Genomic DNA, 15,128 nt, shown 5'->3' with positions numbered 1-15,128 from the left:
TATATAGAGTATATTTAGGTATGGTTTGTACAAACATATTTCACTATATTTATATTTCCAAATGTCCCTCCGGCTAAAAAGCAAAGCACAAAGAATTTCTGTCGCTGACAGGCACAGTTGAGGTCCATAAATTGGGCAATCATTCCAAACATGATTTTCAAATTTTCATACAATCTCCTGTATGTCCCGCTTCTTTCCTCTTTTTTTGTGTTTGTCATAAAACTTTGTTGGGAAGGACAATCCTTTTCATCCTCGCAGTTTTTCCATCGTGAGTTAGTATGTGTACGAAGGTCAATCGGGTGTGCGGCTGTGAGGTAACTGAAATTTGGTCACAATTGTCCAGTTCATCTGTGTGCAGCCGGCCCAAGTTTTATTTTCCTGCTGCCATCATGTTCTTCGGGAATAAAAATTGAACGATCCCTATCCCAGAAGAAGCCAAGGAAGCCCACGCCACCACATTAACTCTACTCCTTCACAGACAAACTTGTTTATGTGCTTTGAATTCATGAGCAGATTATTTCAAAGTAATCTTTATTACAACAAATTAGAACAAAAGCACAATTTCTATTTTGAAACATTTTACACATTGCCAATTCACATTTTATCCTCATTCTAATGACACTCCCCAAAGACAGTTATAGCTTGAAGTAAATTTTTCTTGTTGGTTTTGTGGCATCACCTCATAGTCGACTATTCAAACATTTTTGTCATTCAATCCGAAGCTGCTAATGAAATTTCCCCCACACAAATTATTCCATAAAAAAATGCAAAGAGCTTTCAAATCTTTGGCCGGTGAGCTTTTATGGACTTTGAAACAGTTGCGATTCAAAGCACGTTTGTTTGTAAAATACCTTGAGGCATGATGGTGTTGACCAGGTGGAGAGAGAGCTAAATAATTTAGTTGAGAACCCCTGAACTTGAAAGAGTAACTTCTGAAACGGTGTAGTGAGTAGTTTCGTGTGAAGTTAACCTCTAATGCAAGCTCATAACTTCCTTGGAGGTCTAATGAATACATTGGCATGAGAAGTATTAGAAATAAGTTTGCTCCACAGAAGCACCACACTAGTGCAGCACAAATCAGCCTTCTGTCTCATCGCTATCAACGATAATGTCGATGTCATTCTTGTCACGGGTCACACCTCGGTCCTGCATTATTCATTGTTACCTTTCCTTTAATGTGTCTTTTTTTCATTATTTTAAGACTCAAGGACGTAGCCCATGTAAAATTTTAACCAACTACTGAGGGTTTTTATTTCAGCACTTGCAACGTAGAAAATGGCTTTCATTCTCGTGAATATTTAAGGTTATAAGGGTAGCTTTAGTTCAACATTCATGGACAACTGTGAAAGATAAATCTCAGTTTGCTCCATTAGCAGCCTAAGGTGTACCGCGCTTATTGTGTGGATTATATTTTTGACAGCCAGCGGCTTGAATCAGTCATACACGTGGTATTTTTTTTTTAACATACTCATCCTGAGTTATTGCAACACACCATATGTTCATCGAATAGTCATGGATGTGTTCGCTTGTCATTCAAATTGGTTCATGGTTTGGTGTAAACGTTTGTGTAATGTTTCGGGTTGCTGTTTGCTGCAGTGAGTGACTGTAGACACCATGTGAAGTACCAGAAATATTTCCTTTTACTTTTGCTATGCTTAGTAAAAAAAAAAAAAAAAAAGAAAATCTCCCTGCTCCTCAAAACTGATGCAGGTAATGATAAGCATACATTTTTGTATACTAAAAATATATTTGTTGTGCATCTTAAAATAATAAAATCCCGCTTCCTCCTAATGTAGCGGGGTCATCGGATGATATTAAAAATTGATCAGCGACAATGTACAGTCTCATGTTTTGTTACTTTTGTCACTTCAGACGGTGAGGTGATGAACAATCTCAAAAGCCCTGATGGGTATCAGTACCTATTCACCATGTTGGCCGCGCTTTGTGATCACCCTATAGAAATGCTTCAAAGAATAAATCACTCACAAATTACTATTTACTGAACAGTAACATTTCAACAAAGCACATTGCACACATGTGCACACACACATTTTTAGACAAAGGCAGGACCCCGAACACAGTAGTGCTAACAGCCATTTTCATGTGAAGAAGCTTTCAAGGACATACATATATATATATATATATATATATAGATATAGATATAGATATAGATATCTATATATACTGTATATATCGAGAGAGAGAGAGATGCACAATGGAATATCTTTTTGTGTGTCCTGTATTAAATACTAAATGAGTCATTTCTATACTCTACTATACAATGATCTTGAAGACAAAACAATAGAAGTTGCTGGATTTGCATTCATCATGAACTGCAAATGATCATCATTTTTGAATTGAATTGAATACAACTTTATTTTCAAATGTGCTGTAACGTATCTGTCACATACAGCACAGATGAAATTTCTTCCCTCTCAAAATAAAACATTTTCTAATTGAGCTTTGAATCAGTAACGTGTATTTCATGTTGGCATTTTAGTTTGTATTCATTACAGCTTTCTCTTGAGAAAAGGAGCAATTCCATCGGAGTGCCAAATAGATTTGTGTGCTTCGAAGGAAAATTATGACTTCTTTCATTGCAAAGTAATAAGGGTGCTTTACTCTGGTATGATTTGTTGTCAGGTTGCAATTTTAATTCAAAGCAAACTGGACATCTGGCGACTTTCTCTCAGTGCTTCCAAGGGAGGCTTCACGCCTCCAGTCTGGTCAGCCAGCCTGTAGCCCCAAGAGGGCCTTTCTTCTCCTTTTGTCTCCTCTTCATACACATCCATCCTTCCTGGTGTGCCTGTCAAATCTTGCAACTCACTCCTCTCTTCCATCCCTTCTTTAGTCCCCTTCTGCCTCTCCTCTTCTGCTCCACTGGGCAGGGAAGGTGAGTCAGTCCCCAGTGGTACCTCTGTACATATTGCAGTGTTTCTTCATGAAACAGAGAGTGGTTTCTTCTGAAACCCCATGCAATAATTGCTTTCTTTCACTTTACTTTTGCTTTGATCTTTTGGTGTATTATTGCAACCTAATTTTGTCATCTACTGTCATTTCTCAAGTATTTAAAAAAAATCTAATTAAAATCAGTGGCGCATACTAAATATGGAAAATGAGGGGGAGAAAAAACATTGTGTAGATATATTCTGGTACCTAGGGCATGTGAAAAACACTTTAAGTCAATGAATCCCAGCCATCCTACTGGATTTCGACTTATTTGAAAGGTCCATAGATTATTGTGTTCTTTTGTGATATAAAAATGTAGCCTACCTAAAGAAAAATGATACTCTTTTCTTTAAGCGAAAAAAAAAAGTTTCTTCTTCCATTCTTTAGCAATCAGCATTAGAAAATAGTTAACTGTTCTCAAATTTCAATTTTTTGAGGGGGAAAGAAATGGAGAAAAAGACGTTTTTATAAAAGCGTAATTTCAAGGATGGCACCACTGTTTTTTTGCTTTTGTGACATCTCAAACATCTAAATAAGACATTCCTTCTACAAAACAACAAACAACACAACAAAAAGGCTTTTGATGGTCAAATATTTATCTGCACTCTATTGAACTGATGAAATGAACTATGAACTGAAGTGAAACAATGAATTCAGTGAGTGTTTGCACATGTATGTTTGCATATGTAAGTGCATTTTACTTGCAATTTCGTGCACGTGCATGGGTATGTCCCCTTCACCCTGCAATTCATTCATATTTTTTTGATACAAAATTGCCCTGATACAAGGGCACACGGCATGTCTTAGACCGCATTCTGGTTTCACTTTGCAAAGGCACCTTCGCTGCGGTGTAGCTTTTGCATGAGGTAGATGATGTTCGTGTACACAAAGCGTCTTTTGATGGCTTCTTGTTATTTTTGGGAGGACAAAAGCGTCCTGCTACTTTCAGCAACTCCATCTCCCTCGTCATGATGGAAGGCTGGTTTGAATGCACTCTCTACTTTTCCACAACTTCGCCCATGCATCCTTCCCCCTCTACTTGTTCCGTAGCATGAACCTGGCTGATCTCTTACAGCCGCTGCCACCTGGTAGACAGATTTTAAATGATTTCCATTGCAGACAAGCCCGATCCTTAGTCAGAGGTTGCGTCAGACCCTTCTGCACTATATGACACAAAAAAAAAAAAGAAAGGAAATGACCTATAAATACGTCATGGGTAGGTGGTTGTAGTGGCTTTTCTTTACGTATTCGTTTGGCATGGGGAATAAACGATTTTATACCAATATTATATGTAATGTCTAATGTCATAAATGTATTTTAAAAAGAGATCAAAGAAATTGTTCCCCTTCCAAAAGAATGGATCGGCTACCAGATCGCGGACAAACATGTTACGTCTTTGCAATGAGACTCGCTTTTTGAAGCTAATTGGTCTCTTCTTGTTTATTTGATCTTTTCTGCCTCCTTTCCATCACAACACGGTCTTCAGTAGTCTACAATTAAATGTTTAAAGGCTTCATTTTCTGAGCATGGACACCAGCAGTTTGGGGCAGCATATTAAATGGAGGTACAAGGAAAAATCAGCTTTGAGAGGGCAATTTTTTGGGTGAGTATTGTATTACAGTGATAAGGATTTATTGTTTGTTTGTTTTTTCTCTCAAAGATTCCGTCCTTGAACATGAGCAGCAGCAACAACCAAGTATCTCTAAAAATGAAGATTGAACAAATGTAGCACTACCTAAGGTGTCAGGGCATGTCAGTGACAGCTGTCACTATCTGGCTTGAAAGCTCTCTCATGGCAAGAGCATTGCAGGAAAATAGGCAACATTTATTCTGTTTGCTCTTCAAAACTTTTCCCTTCTTTTACTTCTTTACCTGTCCACAAGAATATTTGACTGGGTTGTCTGTTCAGATGGAAAACTGTTTCTGTTTGATTGTTGCAATTCACTAAAAATATTTGTAATTGTTTCATTCATAAGTCTCTAATGGTGTAGTGGTGCATTGACCTGATTGTGATACAGTCAGCTTGGGTTCCCACTCAGTGGCAGTCTGAATGTGAATGTGAGTGGATGTTCATCTCAACATGTGCTGGGCGACTGCCTGGTGACCGCTATTGTGTGGAGTCCATCGTTCACCTGAGATCAGCTGGGATAGGCTCCAGCACCCCCGTGACCCTGAACAGGACAGGTGGTGTTGAGAAATGAATGGAACATGTACTGGATGGCTACAGACATTTTCCTCTGTCAGCTTATCTATCTCTGTTTGTGTATTTGTGTAGGTTTTTGGAGATTATTATCACTTCAGACATCAGGCTGTGGAGAAGAGAGCTTTTTCTAGACACACAAGGCTGCACATCAGACTGCAACGAGATGCACAAGTAAGACTTTTCCATGCAATCACAGCTAATTACTGAGGCCTAAAGTCAATTAGCATGTGCATAATTTGAAGGAGAAACTGATGTTGATGTGAAGGACAGCTAATCTTAGTCTGGCAAGTCACACTGTTGACAAGAATTTTCCATGTGATTATGATGAAAATGGGTTTAATGTAACATTTTAGCCTTGGAAATGTTCACCAAGATTAAAAATTAAATGTAACATTAGCCAGAAATGTAATCTTTACTTTTAACGGTTTTTAACTGATTCTTTTTTATGTAACCTGTGTTATATTTTTCGATATTGTATGACAGTGATAATGAAAGTACCGCTTTAATTCTGCTTTATGCTCATCCATCAAATCTTGACTGATAATTTCCCATCAAGAATTTCAGCCACAGCATTATCAGGAAGATGCTGCAGGGGGAAAAAACATTTGTGAAATATTCTCCACCATTTGGATGTAAGTGAAAAAGCGCCCAGTCGGCGGAGTTTGATGAGGCCATAGAGAAAGACTTGTGGACAGCGTCAAAAAATTCTCATCCGCCATCCTGCATCTCAGGATGGTGACGTAGTGCGCCATCAACACTGTATATAGTGACAGTGCTGACCTCAACTCAGGATGTTGTAAATCAGTGGGGAGAATACTTGGAAAACCTCCTCAATTCCACCAAGGAAGCAGAGTCTGGAGCTTTCTGAAGAGGGCTCTCCCATCACCGGGGTTGAAGTCATCAAGGTGGTGAAAGAACTCCTCAGTGGCAGTCCCTGGAGGTGGATGAGATCCGCCCAGAGGTTCTCAGGCTGTCCTGGTTATCATGCCTCTGCAACATTGCATGGACAATAAGGGCAGTGCTTCAAGATTGGCAAACCAGGGTTATGGTCCCATTTTTTAAGAAGTGTGCCATAGGGCTCTAGGCTACGCCCAATTAGGATGCACAGGCGCCCGAATTTCAAAATGGTGCAACAGAAAAAAAATCTGAGTTTGTCCATGTGCAATCTGCCAATGGAGTATGAAAATAAACCTCAACTCTGAAGCCTCAAGGGACACAGATATCATCTGAGTCAGAGATAGTGAAGAATAGACTTTCCTCAGCTATTCTCATACTTTTTTTTAAACTTGATTGAACACTCAACACAGCTGACTCCTCACTTGCGCCGCTAAACACGTGAAGTTGATACTCTTTTCGCAGAGTGACAAAAGAGAGTCATCAAACAAAACACTAGCAATACGTTTCATACGTTATTGGGTTTTCTATCTGATGTTGACTAATTAGATCCAACCTTTAATGTGTATTGTAATCCAGTAGGTTCTATTGAATAAGTGAACTGTCACTTGGGGAAAAAACCCAGCTAGTATCGGCATCAGCCCGGCTGCGACCCTCGTGTGGATAAGCGGTTTGGATAATGGATGCATAGATCATTCAGCCGTTTTTATTTAGACAAAACTGTTTATTTACATCGTGCATTTCATACAGAAGGCAACTCAATTAGCTTTACACAAGCAGAGAAAACAGAAGTAGCTTACCAAATTTACCAGAACATACATGTAGAGCATTTAAAGGAAACCTTTAAAAATAAAGTAAAGAAATAAAAGTAGGTTTCTAAAATAAGTACAAGAAAACATGATTTAAAATTGTTGAGAGGTCCTTTATCAAATGTATGGGAAAGAAGCAACAATTTCAACATGGATTTAAAAGCATTTACACTCAGGTCTGACTTCATTTCTGTTGGCAGCTTATTCCATTTGTGTGCAAGTCAAGTCAAGTCAACTGTATTTATAGAGCACTTTCAAACAGCCATTGCTGCATACAAAGTGCTGTACATGGAGCAATTTAACATATACAATAAACAGTAAAACAAATCGGTAATAAAGACGGTAGAAAGCACCAAACAGTAAAACCAAGAACAAATCTAAGTCATGCTGAGTCGAATGCCAAAGAATACAAGTGAGTTTTGAAGATGGGCAGCGAGGAGGCTTGCCGAATGTTCAGTGGGAGGTCATTCAAGAGAGAGGGACCAGCAACAGAAAAGGCTCGATCCCCTCTGAGCCTCAGTTTAGTTCTTGGTACTTCTAATAACGTCTGGTCCACAGACCTGAGGCGCCGGGCAGGTGTGTAGGAGCGGATGAGCTCAGAGAGGTAAGGTGGCGCGAGATTATTCAGAGATTTGAAAACAAATAAGAGGATCTTGAAAATAACTCTAAAATGTATGGGGAGCCAGTGAAGGGATGCCAGAGTAGGAGTTATGTGCTCCCTCTTACGAGTACCAGTGAAGCATCATGATGACATGATGCATGATGGACAGCTAGAAGAAGAACCAGTGAAGAGGCGAGCAGTGGCATTCTGGACCAGCTGAAGGCGCTTAATGGAGGACTGGCTGACTCCAAAGTAAAGGGCATAAATGCAGCTTCACCATGTTTACTTTGAACACTGGGCTCCACGAATTGATCCGAGTCTGCCGATCTCAGAGCCCTACAGGGTTTATTTTCAATCAGCATTTCTTTAATGCATTCAGGACCCAAACCATTCTGTGATTTATAGACCAGTAGCAGAATTTGGAAATGTATTCTACAGCTAAAATTTGGAAATGTATTCTACAGCTAATTGGGAGCCAGTGTAAAGCCTTTCGGACTGGAGTAATATGTTCTGATCCCCTTGTTGTGGTCAGAGCCCGAGCTGCAGCGTTCTGAATGAGCTGCAACTGTTTGATGCTCGGGGCGGCCCGGTAGTCCAGTGGTTAGCACGTCGGCTTCACAGTGCAGAGGTACCGGGTTCAATTCCAGCTCCGGCCTCCCTGTGTGGAGTTTGCACGTTCTCCCCGGGACTGCGTGGGTTTTCTCCGGGTGCTCCGGTTTCCTCCCACATTCCAAAAACATGCATGGCAGGCTGATTGGACGATCTAAATTGTCCCTAGGTGTGAGTGTGGGCGTGAATGGTTGTTCGTCTCTGTGTGCCCTGCGATTGGCTGGCAACTGATTCAGGGTGTCCCCGCCTACTGCCCGAAGACAGCTGGGATAGGCTCCAGCACCCCCCGCGACCCTAGTGAGGATCAAGCGGTTTGGAAAATGGATGGATGTGTGTATATATATAGGGGGGCCCGGTAGTCCATTGGTTAGCACGTCGACTTCACAGTGCAGAGGTACTGGGTTCAATTCCAGCTCCGGCCTCTCTGTGTGGAGTTTGCATGTTCTCCCCGGGCCTGCGTGGGTTTTCTCCGGGTACTCCGGTTTCCTCCCACATTCCAAAAACTTGCGTGGCAGGCTGATTGAACACTCTAAAATTGTCCCTAGGTGTGAATGTGAGCGTGGATGGTTGTTTGTCTCTGTGTGCCCTGCGATTGGCTGGCAACCGATTCAGGGTGTCCCCCGCCTACTGCCCGAAGACAGCTGGGATAGGCTCCAGCACCCCCCGCGACCCTAGTGAGGATCAAGCGGTTTGGAAAATGGATGGATGTGTGTATATATATACATATATATATTTACAGTCAAACCTCGGTTTTCGAACATCTCTGTTCTTGACCAAATCGGTTTTCGACCAAAAATGTCGAGTTTATTATGCCTCGGATGACGACCGAATTTTGGTTCTCGAACAAACTGAGCGCACTTGACTCCTCTCGCCTTCCTTCCACGAGGAAGTGTCACTTCCTCGGGTAGACGAGGAAGTGACGCTTCCTCGTTTAGCGTTCCATGGTGAACAGATGTGTTCAAGAAAGATTTATTTTTATTTTATTTTTTTTAAGAGCGTGGTTTCGGTTTTCGAACAAATCGGTTTTCGAACAGCCTTCTGGAATGGATTATGGTCGAAAACCGAGGTATGACTGTATATATATATATATACTGTATACTGTATATATATACGCACACACACGTATACACACACACACAGTGGTACCTCTCCTTACGAATGTCTCTTCATACGATATTTTCCAGTTATGAAACGCCTCAACAGGAAAATATCGCCTCTTGTTACGAAATAAATTTCAAGATACGAAAGGTAAAAATACAGTATGAGTTGCTACTCGCCGCTCCGAGTTTCCTCAACTCAACTGTAAATATAGAGCACTTTCAAACAGCCATCGCTGCATACAAAGTGGTGTACATGGAGCAACTAACATATATACAATAAAGCAATAAATCAAGTCAAGTCAACAGTATTTATAGAGCACTTTCAAACAGCCATCGCTGCATACAAAGTGCTGTACATGGAGCAATTTAACATGCACAATAAACAGTAAGACAAATCAGTAACAAAGATGGTAGAAGGCACCAAACAGTGAAAGTATGATCAAAACTGAGTCATGCTGAGTCAAATGCCAAAGAATACAAGTGAGTTTTGAGGTGGGTTTGAAAGATGAGCAGCGAGGGGGCTTGCCGAATGTTCAGTGGGAGGTCATTCCAGAGAGAGGGACCAGCAATGGAAAAGGCTCAATCCCATCTGAGCCTCCGTTTAGTTCTTGGTACTTCTAATAATGTCTGGTCCGCAGACCTGAGGCGCCGGGCAGGTACCACTGTACAAGCATTCATTACTACATTAGATAATTTTTTTGAGTAATTTTGTATCACAAAATGTACACATGCAATGGCAGGAGGACAAAAGAATGTCGTTTTGTCTTGACATTATTTAATGGTTGCATTCTTCTCTGTATGTGAGGCATGAAAAGCTGCTCTAACGCAGAATGAAGCGTGAAACTGATTTGGTCACATGCTGTCACGTGTAACTAACAGGCTTGACGGCTAACAGAATATAGAGACCGGTGTTACATATTCAGGATCCAAAAAATAAAAAAAACCCTGTAATGAGATTACAGGTTTATTTTTTGAAAACGGGGACTATTTCGCAGGATTGCAATTTCCACGTAAACGGAGAGACGTCATCGGCCCGGTTGTTTATTTGAGCCCTCAGCACAACAAGTGTATAAATCAAAAGAATGTATAGCTCAGAGGGCCTCCGGACTCCACTGGTGCTGGCGTGATTTAACGAGTGTACTGTCAGAGGTAGACGGGGGAACTGGCTCTGTTTTGTCCTCCAAATGTGGCCAGTTTAGAAGCACCACGGAGTAAGGGTGACCAGTCCTGTATTCACTATTTGGAACGTACTGGCTGAAGGAATGATTTATTTGAAATAACATTTACGAAAAAACCTGTAAGCTCTCCTCCAGACTGCTACGTACGGCAAAGCTGGCTAGTTGCCCGCTGCTCCTCCACTCTAGGTCAAGTGGTACTTATGATGTGAGTGTGTGTGTGCGCGTGTGTGTGTGTGTGTGTGTGTATATCCACCCATCCATCCATTTTCCGAACCGCTTGATCCTCACTAGGGTCGCGGGGGGTGCTGGAGCCTATCCCAGCCGTCTCCGGGCAGTAGGCGGGGGACACCCTGAATCAGTTGCCAGCCAATCGCAGGGCACACAGAGACGAACAACCATCCACGCCCACACTCACACCTAGGGACAATTTAGAGCGTCCAATCAGCCTGACATGCATGTCTTTGGAATGTGGGAGGAAACCGGAGCACCCGGAGAAAACCCACGCAGGCCCGGGGAGAACATGCAAACTCCACACAGGGAGGCCGGAGCTGGAATCGAACCCGGTACCTCTGCACTGTGAAGCCGACGTGCTAACCACTGGACTACCGGGCCGCATGTGTGTGTGTGTATATATATATATATATATTAGAGCTGTCATACGATTAAAATATTTATTCTAATTAAAAATGCAACTGTCATAACTCAAATTCACTAAAAATTAATCGTGACTACTCACGCATTTTTTATCGTTTCTGAATTTCCTTTTCAAATTTTTTGTCCTATTTTTCCCCATTTTAATGCTCTCATCAACATGGAATCATGAATCAGTTTTCTATGTGCAAAATTCAAATATTTACTGAAATAACAACTTCGATTTTCAATTTTACATGAACATTTTTCACTTGGAGCAGTTATTCACACATAAATCTCTCACACAATATTACTGTACATCAACAACAGTGAAAAAAATATTTTGTCACACAACAGCTGCTTTAACAGCTCTTTTTATGGAATCAAAACAGAGCAATATAACATTATAAAGTGCACATCTAAGTAAGTAAACTAGTACTCAGCCTATAGTGGATTTCAAGCCATGGTTGCATACTTCGTTTTTCTCAATTTTGCTTTGAACACAGCAGTCAGGCTATGTTGATTGTGTTGGTCCTTCTTGCGCAGAAGTCTCTCTACGGTTTTGTGTAGACCTCATTTCGGATGACTACACTTGGTTCGATGACAACACTGGAGACGTTTTATTTTCGCTAGGTCACTACCACTGCACCGCTGAACTCTCGACGTGCCACAAGCGCACCGTCACTGTCAGACGAACACAGAGAAGCTCCACCCGCTTTATTTATATGGACACGGAACACTGTTACCTTCCACACAAAATAGTTCCAAACAAATAACAATCGCGTCAGTGGCATACATCGTATTCGACAGGCTACCTGCTCTTTATTCACCAGAGGCTCATCAACCTAGTCTCTTATTTCTCTCCCGAAACAGTGTCTTCTCCCGCTTGGTGTACCTTAGCCTTCTCCGCTACGTACAATCTCTGTACACAGCTTGTAATGGAGGCTCTCGCTGGCAATCCGTAGTGGAGTCGTTCGATGCAATGCGAATGATTTCAGCTTGAGTCGAGCTGTGGACAATGTTTACAGGCTTGCATGCAGTAGCCATACATTTAGATGTGGCTTCAGCAAATTTGTTCTTCGTCGTGTCATCCATTTTCTTCGCTTTGAAATGATCCATAGCTGTCTGTCTGAGACGAGGGGGCGGAGTACTCACGTCAGCTGTGTGCTTGGCCATTAAGTGGTTTTTCAGACTCGACGTGCTATGATGATAGATCAGTTTACGACTGCAAAACATCCAGGTAACTTTGGTCTTGTCAGTGGAACTATCTGGCAACCTTTTAAAAGTAAACTTTCCATTCATAAACTCTTTAAGTATCCGTTTTCGGTGTCTCGCGCTGCCGTGGCTGGCAAAACAAACGTGCGTGGACCTGTGCAGCGCGCTTGTTGTTTTGTTTCTGGTTTATTTATAGAGCAACGTAACATCCGCTGTGACGTGTGCCGCGTTAATCTCGCGAGAAAAAATGTAATCCCGTTAAAATTCACTTAAATTAATGCCAATAAAAACACGCTAAACGGACAGCTCTAATATATATGTATATATACATATATTTAGATCAATAGATCTACACACACACACACACACACACCTGTACTGGTGACACTATTGCAAGTACTTCTTTGCTTTTGGGAATAAGTTCTGGCACCCACAAAATGTGCTGGTTGTCAGTGAATTTTGCATCTCAAGAATGATGGAAACTGGCATCGCTGAGAATGGGCATTGAAGCTGCCACTTTGTCATATAGGTTTGGATGTCTGCAGCGCGTCCTTGCACAGAAATTTGGGCAACTTCGCCCTGACTGCCTTCTAAATGTTGCTGTCGACGGCTTGCGTTTGCATATCAGTCACTATACTGGATTTCTTTACAGGTGAAATATCCATCTAGCAACTTTTCTCAAAAAATTCTCTGTTGCTCAATAACATTTTGTCTGGCTACAAGTCTGCTATGTTGGATGTTTTTCCATTTTGTTGCTTTATTTTTTTTACTGTGCTATGCGATCGCCGATAGTACAGCTCTTCTCATTTGGTCAAATCAGATCTCCGTCTTAACAGCATCTCCGATTGGCTAGGCTGGGCAATGCATTAAAAAAATGAAATACGGTCTTGTGAAGTAATGGGCACATTTCTAGCATGTGAAAAGCCAGGTAGTAAAGTTGTATTATTTCCAATTATTCAATGGTTTTACTCCCACCTTTTACTGGGTCATCAAACGACATGATAAATCCACAGGGCCCACGGACGCTACTGTAGTGGGCTAACAGTGTTATGGTCATATGCAAACCAGCTGTCAAATATGCATTTTTGGAGTACTTAATGTTATGGCTCTCTCCCGACCCGTACACACACGCGCGCACACACACACACACACACACACCAACTGTGGTTGTAGTGGCACTTTGCACCGAGCCGAGCAGATGAAAGCCTTACAGTTCGTCCGGGTTTTGCGAATTTCTCTGTTGTCAGACAAATAAAGGTTTTTCTTCTTCTTCTTTTTCCTCATTATTTATTATCTTAGGCTAAAAAATATTTTCTTTTGAAAAGAGAATGGAATCACTTTGTTACTTCAGTCTCTGACAGAATTTTACTGCATGTCAAGATCCTGCGGTAATTGTAACGGCTGTGTAAGGCTGATATTAAACCCACAAACTAGCAAAATTAGTAAAAACACAGATCACGCATGAAGCCCGCTCTGCACAATGTGCGGCAAGTAGCTTTTGATTTAGTGTTATGGTGACTTACTAGTGATGGGCAGATGAAGTCTCATTGGGTGTATGACACATTTCACAAACTGTGTTGACACTGTGTTGAAACGGTGTTGTTTTTTTCATGGCGACATCTGTTGAGGTCATTGCATGCAACTTCAATAAAGACTGGAAACAGATTTATACACACAGTTCACTCGCCTGTTTTTATGAAGAAACATCAGCTGCTTTCACATCTTTGGGCCGATGCGATTGCACCGTTTACAAACCATTTCTTCTGCTTTTGAGAAGACTGGTTAACAGGGCACTGATGATGATGACGCACATAGAAATTCAATGCAAGTCTGTATATGGTAGGGTAATGTGTACCTCAGTAATGGCATCAGCAGTGACATCGTCTTCTACAAGGCTAAGTGGCTGACAGTCTGTGATGATCATATTCACAATGGCCTCATCAATGGCCTTCTTTCTGAAAGTACGGCAGTTCATCATAAGAATGTCCGCCAGTTCTTCCCTCTCATGCCGGGCACGATAACGCTTCAGTATTGTGGAAGTGCTCCGGTTCCTGCAAGACAGCTCCTGGGAGCAAACGATACATTTCAACTACAATAGAAATTAAGCGTAATCCGTTTAAACCTATTGTCCTCCAGAAAGAAATTAGAATGACCCAAAAGAAATCGGATCACTCATCCAAACAATAACAGATAAATCATTTACCATGTTCTCTGTCATCATATCAAAATGATTCCACACGGCAGAAGCCATCCTCCTCCCTGGTTGATCCATCGATGACAAGCCAATACCAAGAACCAACGCAAAACTAGGAACGCAAACTCTCTCCATCCAACAAAACCCACAAACGTGTCAACGTGTTGTCTCCCTTATTAATACAATTAGGCGCTTCCGCAACCAAACGAAACAGGAACTTTGTTCGGTCACGTGGTTTTCCTTAAAATGATATGCGCACCGACGTCGCCTTGCTTGCCCGACGCGTGCGCCGAGGTTTCACTGTTGTCACTATGAGTTACCGGATATATTTTTATGGACTTTATAATTGTTCTACGGTGTCTTATGTTGGCACATTTCAGGAGGACGTTGCTAATATGGTGACATAAAAATTTGCCTTAACGTTTATTGTTATAGCGACAAAATACCCCTGTTTTTGTGTTGCTTGTAGAATTCATACTCTTTATATTTGTTCTGTGATGTGTTCCCGTTGTTATGGTATCGGTGCTCCTCGTAAAGGTACAAAAACAGAATGATTCCCGTTTGTTGTTTTAATTTTTTAATCAGCCCTGAAAATTGCATCAACCGGTCCATGTTACTGAACATGTTGGGGACTCATGCGATAAAACGTAACTACCACAAAGTTTCCGTTTTATCAATGAACTTGGTCAACAGGAAGATTATTCCTTCAGGCATTTTAGTGAATAAAACAAACATTTCTTCTCTTC

General features: G+C 41.4%; 1 protein-coding gene across 1 annotated transcript in view; it reads left to right on the top strand.

The window, feature by feature from the left end:
* furinb (furin (paired basic amino acid cleaving enzyme) b) overlaps window positions 1–15,128 on the top strand; it is a 76,159-nt gene that overhangs the window by 21,145 nt on the left and 39,886 nt on the right. Inside the window, exon 3 of the mRNA XM_086108994.1 lies at window positions 5,225–5,323. Within this exon, the coding sequence (XP_085965120.1) occupies window positions 5,225–5,323 (99 nt within the window). The remainder of the gene's footprint in view (window positions 1–5,224; window positions 5,324–15,128) is intronic.

This window comes from Hippocampus guttulatus, chromosome 4, assembly GCF_054856545.1.
Source record: "Hippocampus guttulatus isolate MCC_2025c chromosome 4, RoL_Hgut_1.0, whole genome shotgun sequence".
NCBI classification, from domain to species: Eukaryota; Metazoa; Chordata; class Actinopteri; order Syngnathiformes; family Syngnathidae; genus Hippocampus; species Hippocampus guttulatus.
This window is presented reverse-complemented; position numbering and strand designations above follow the sequence as displayed.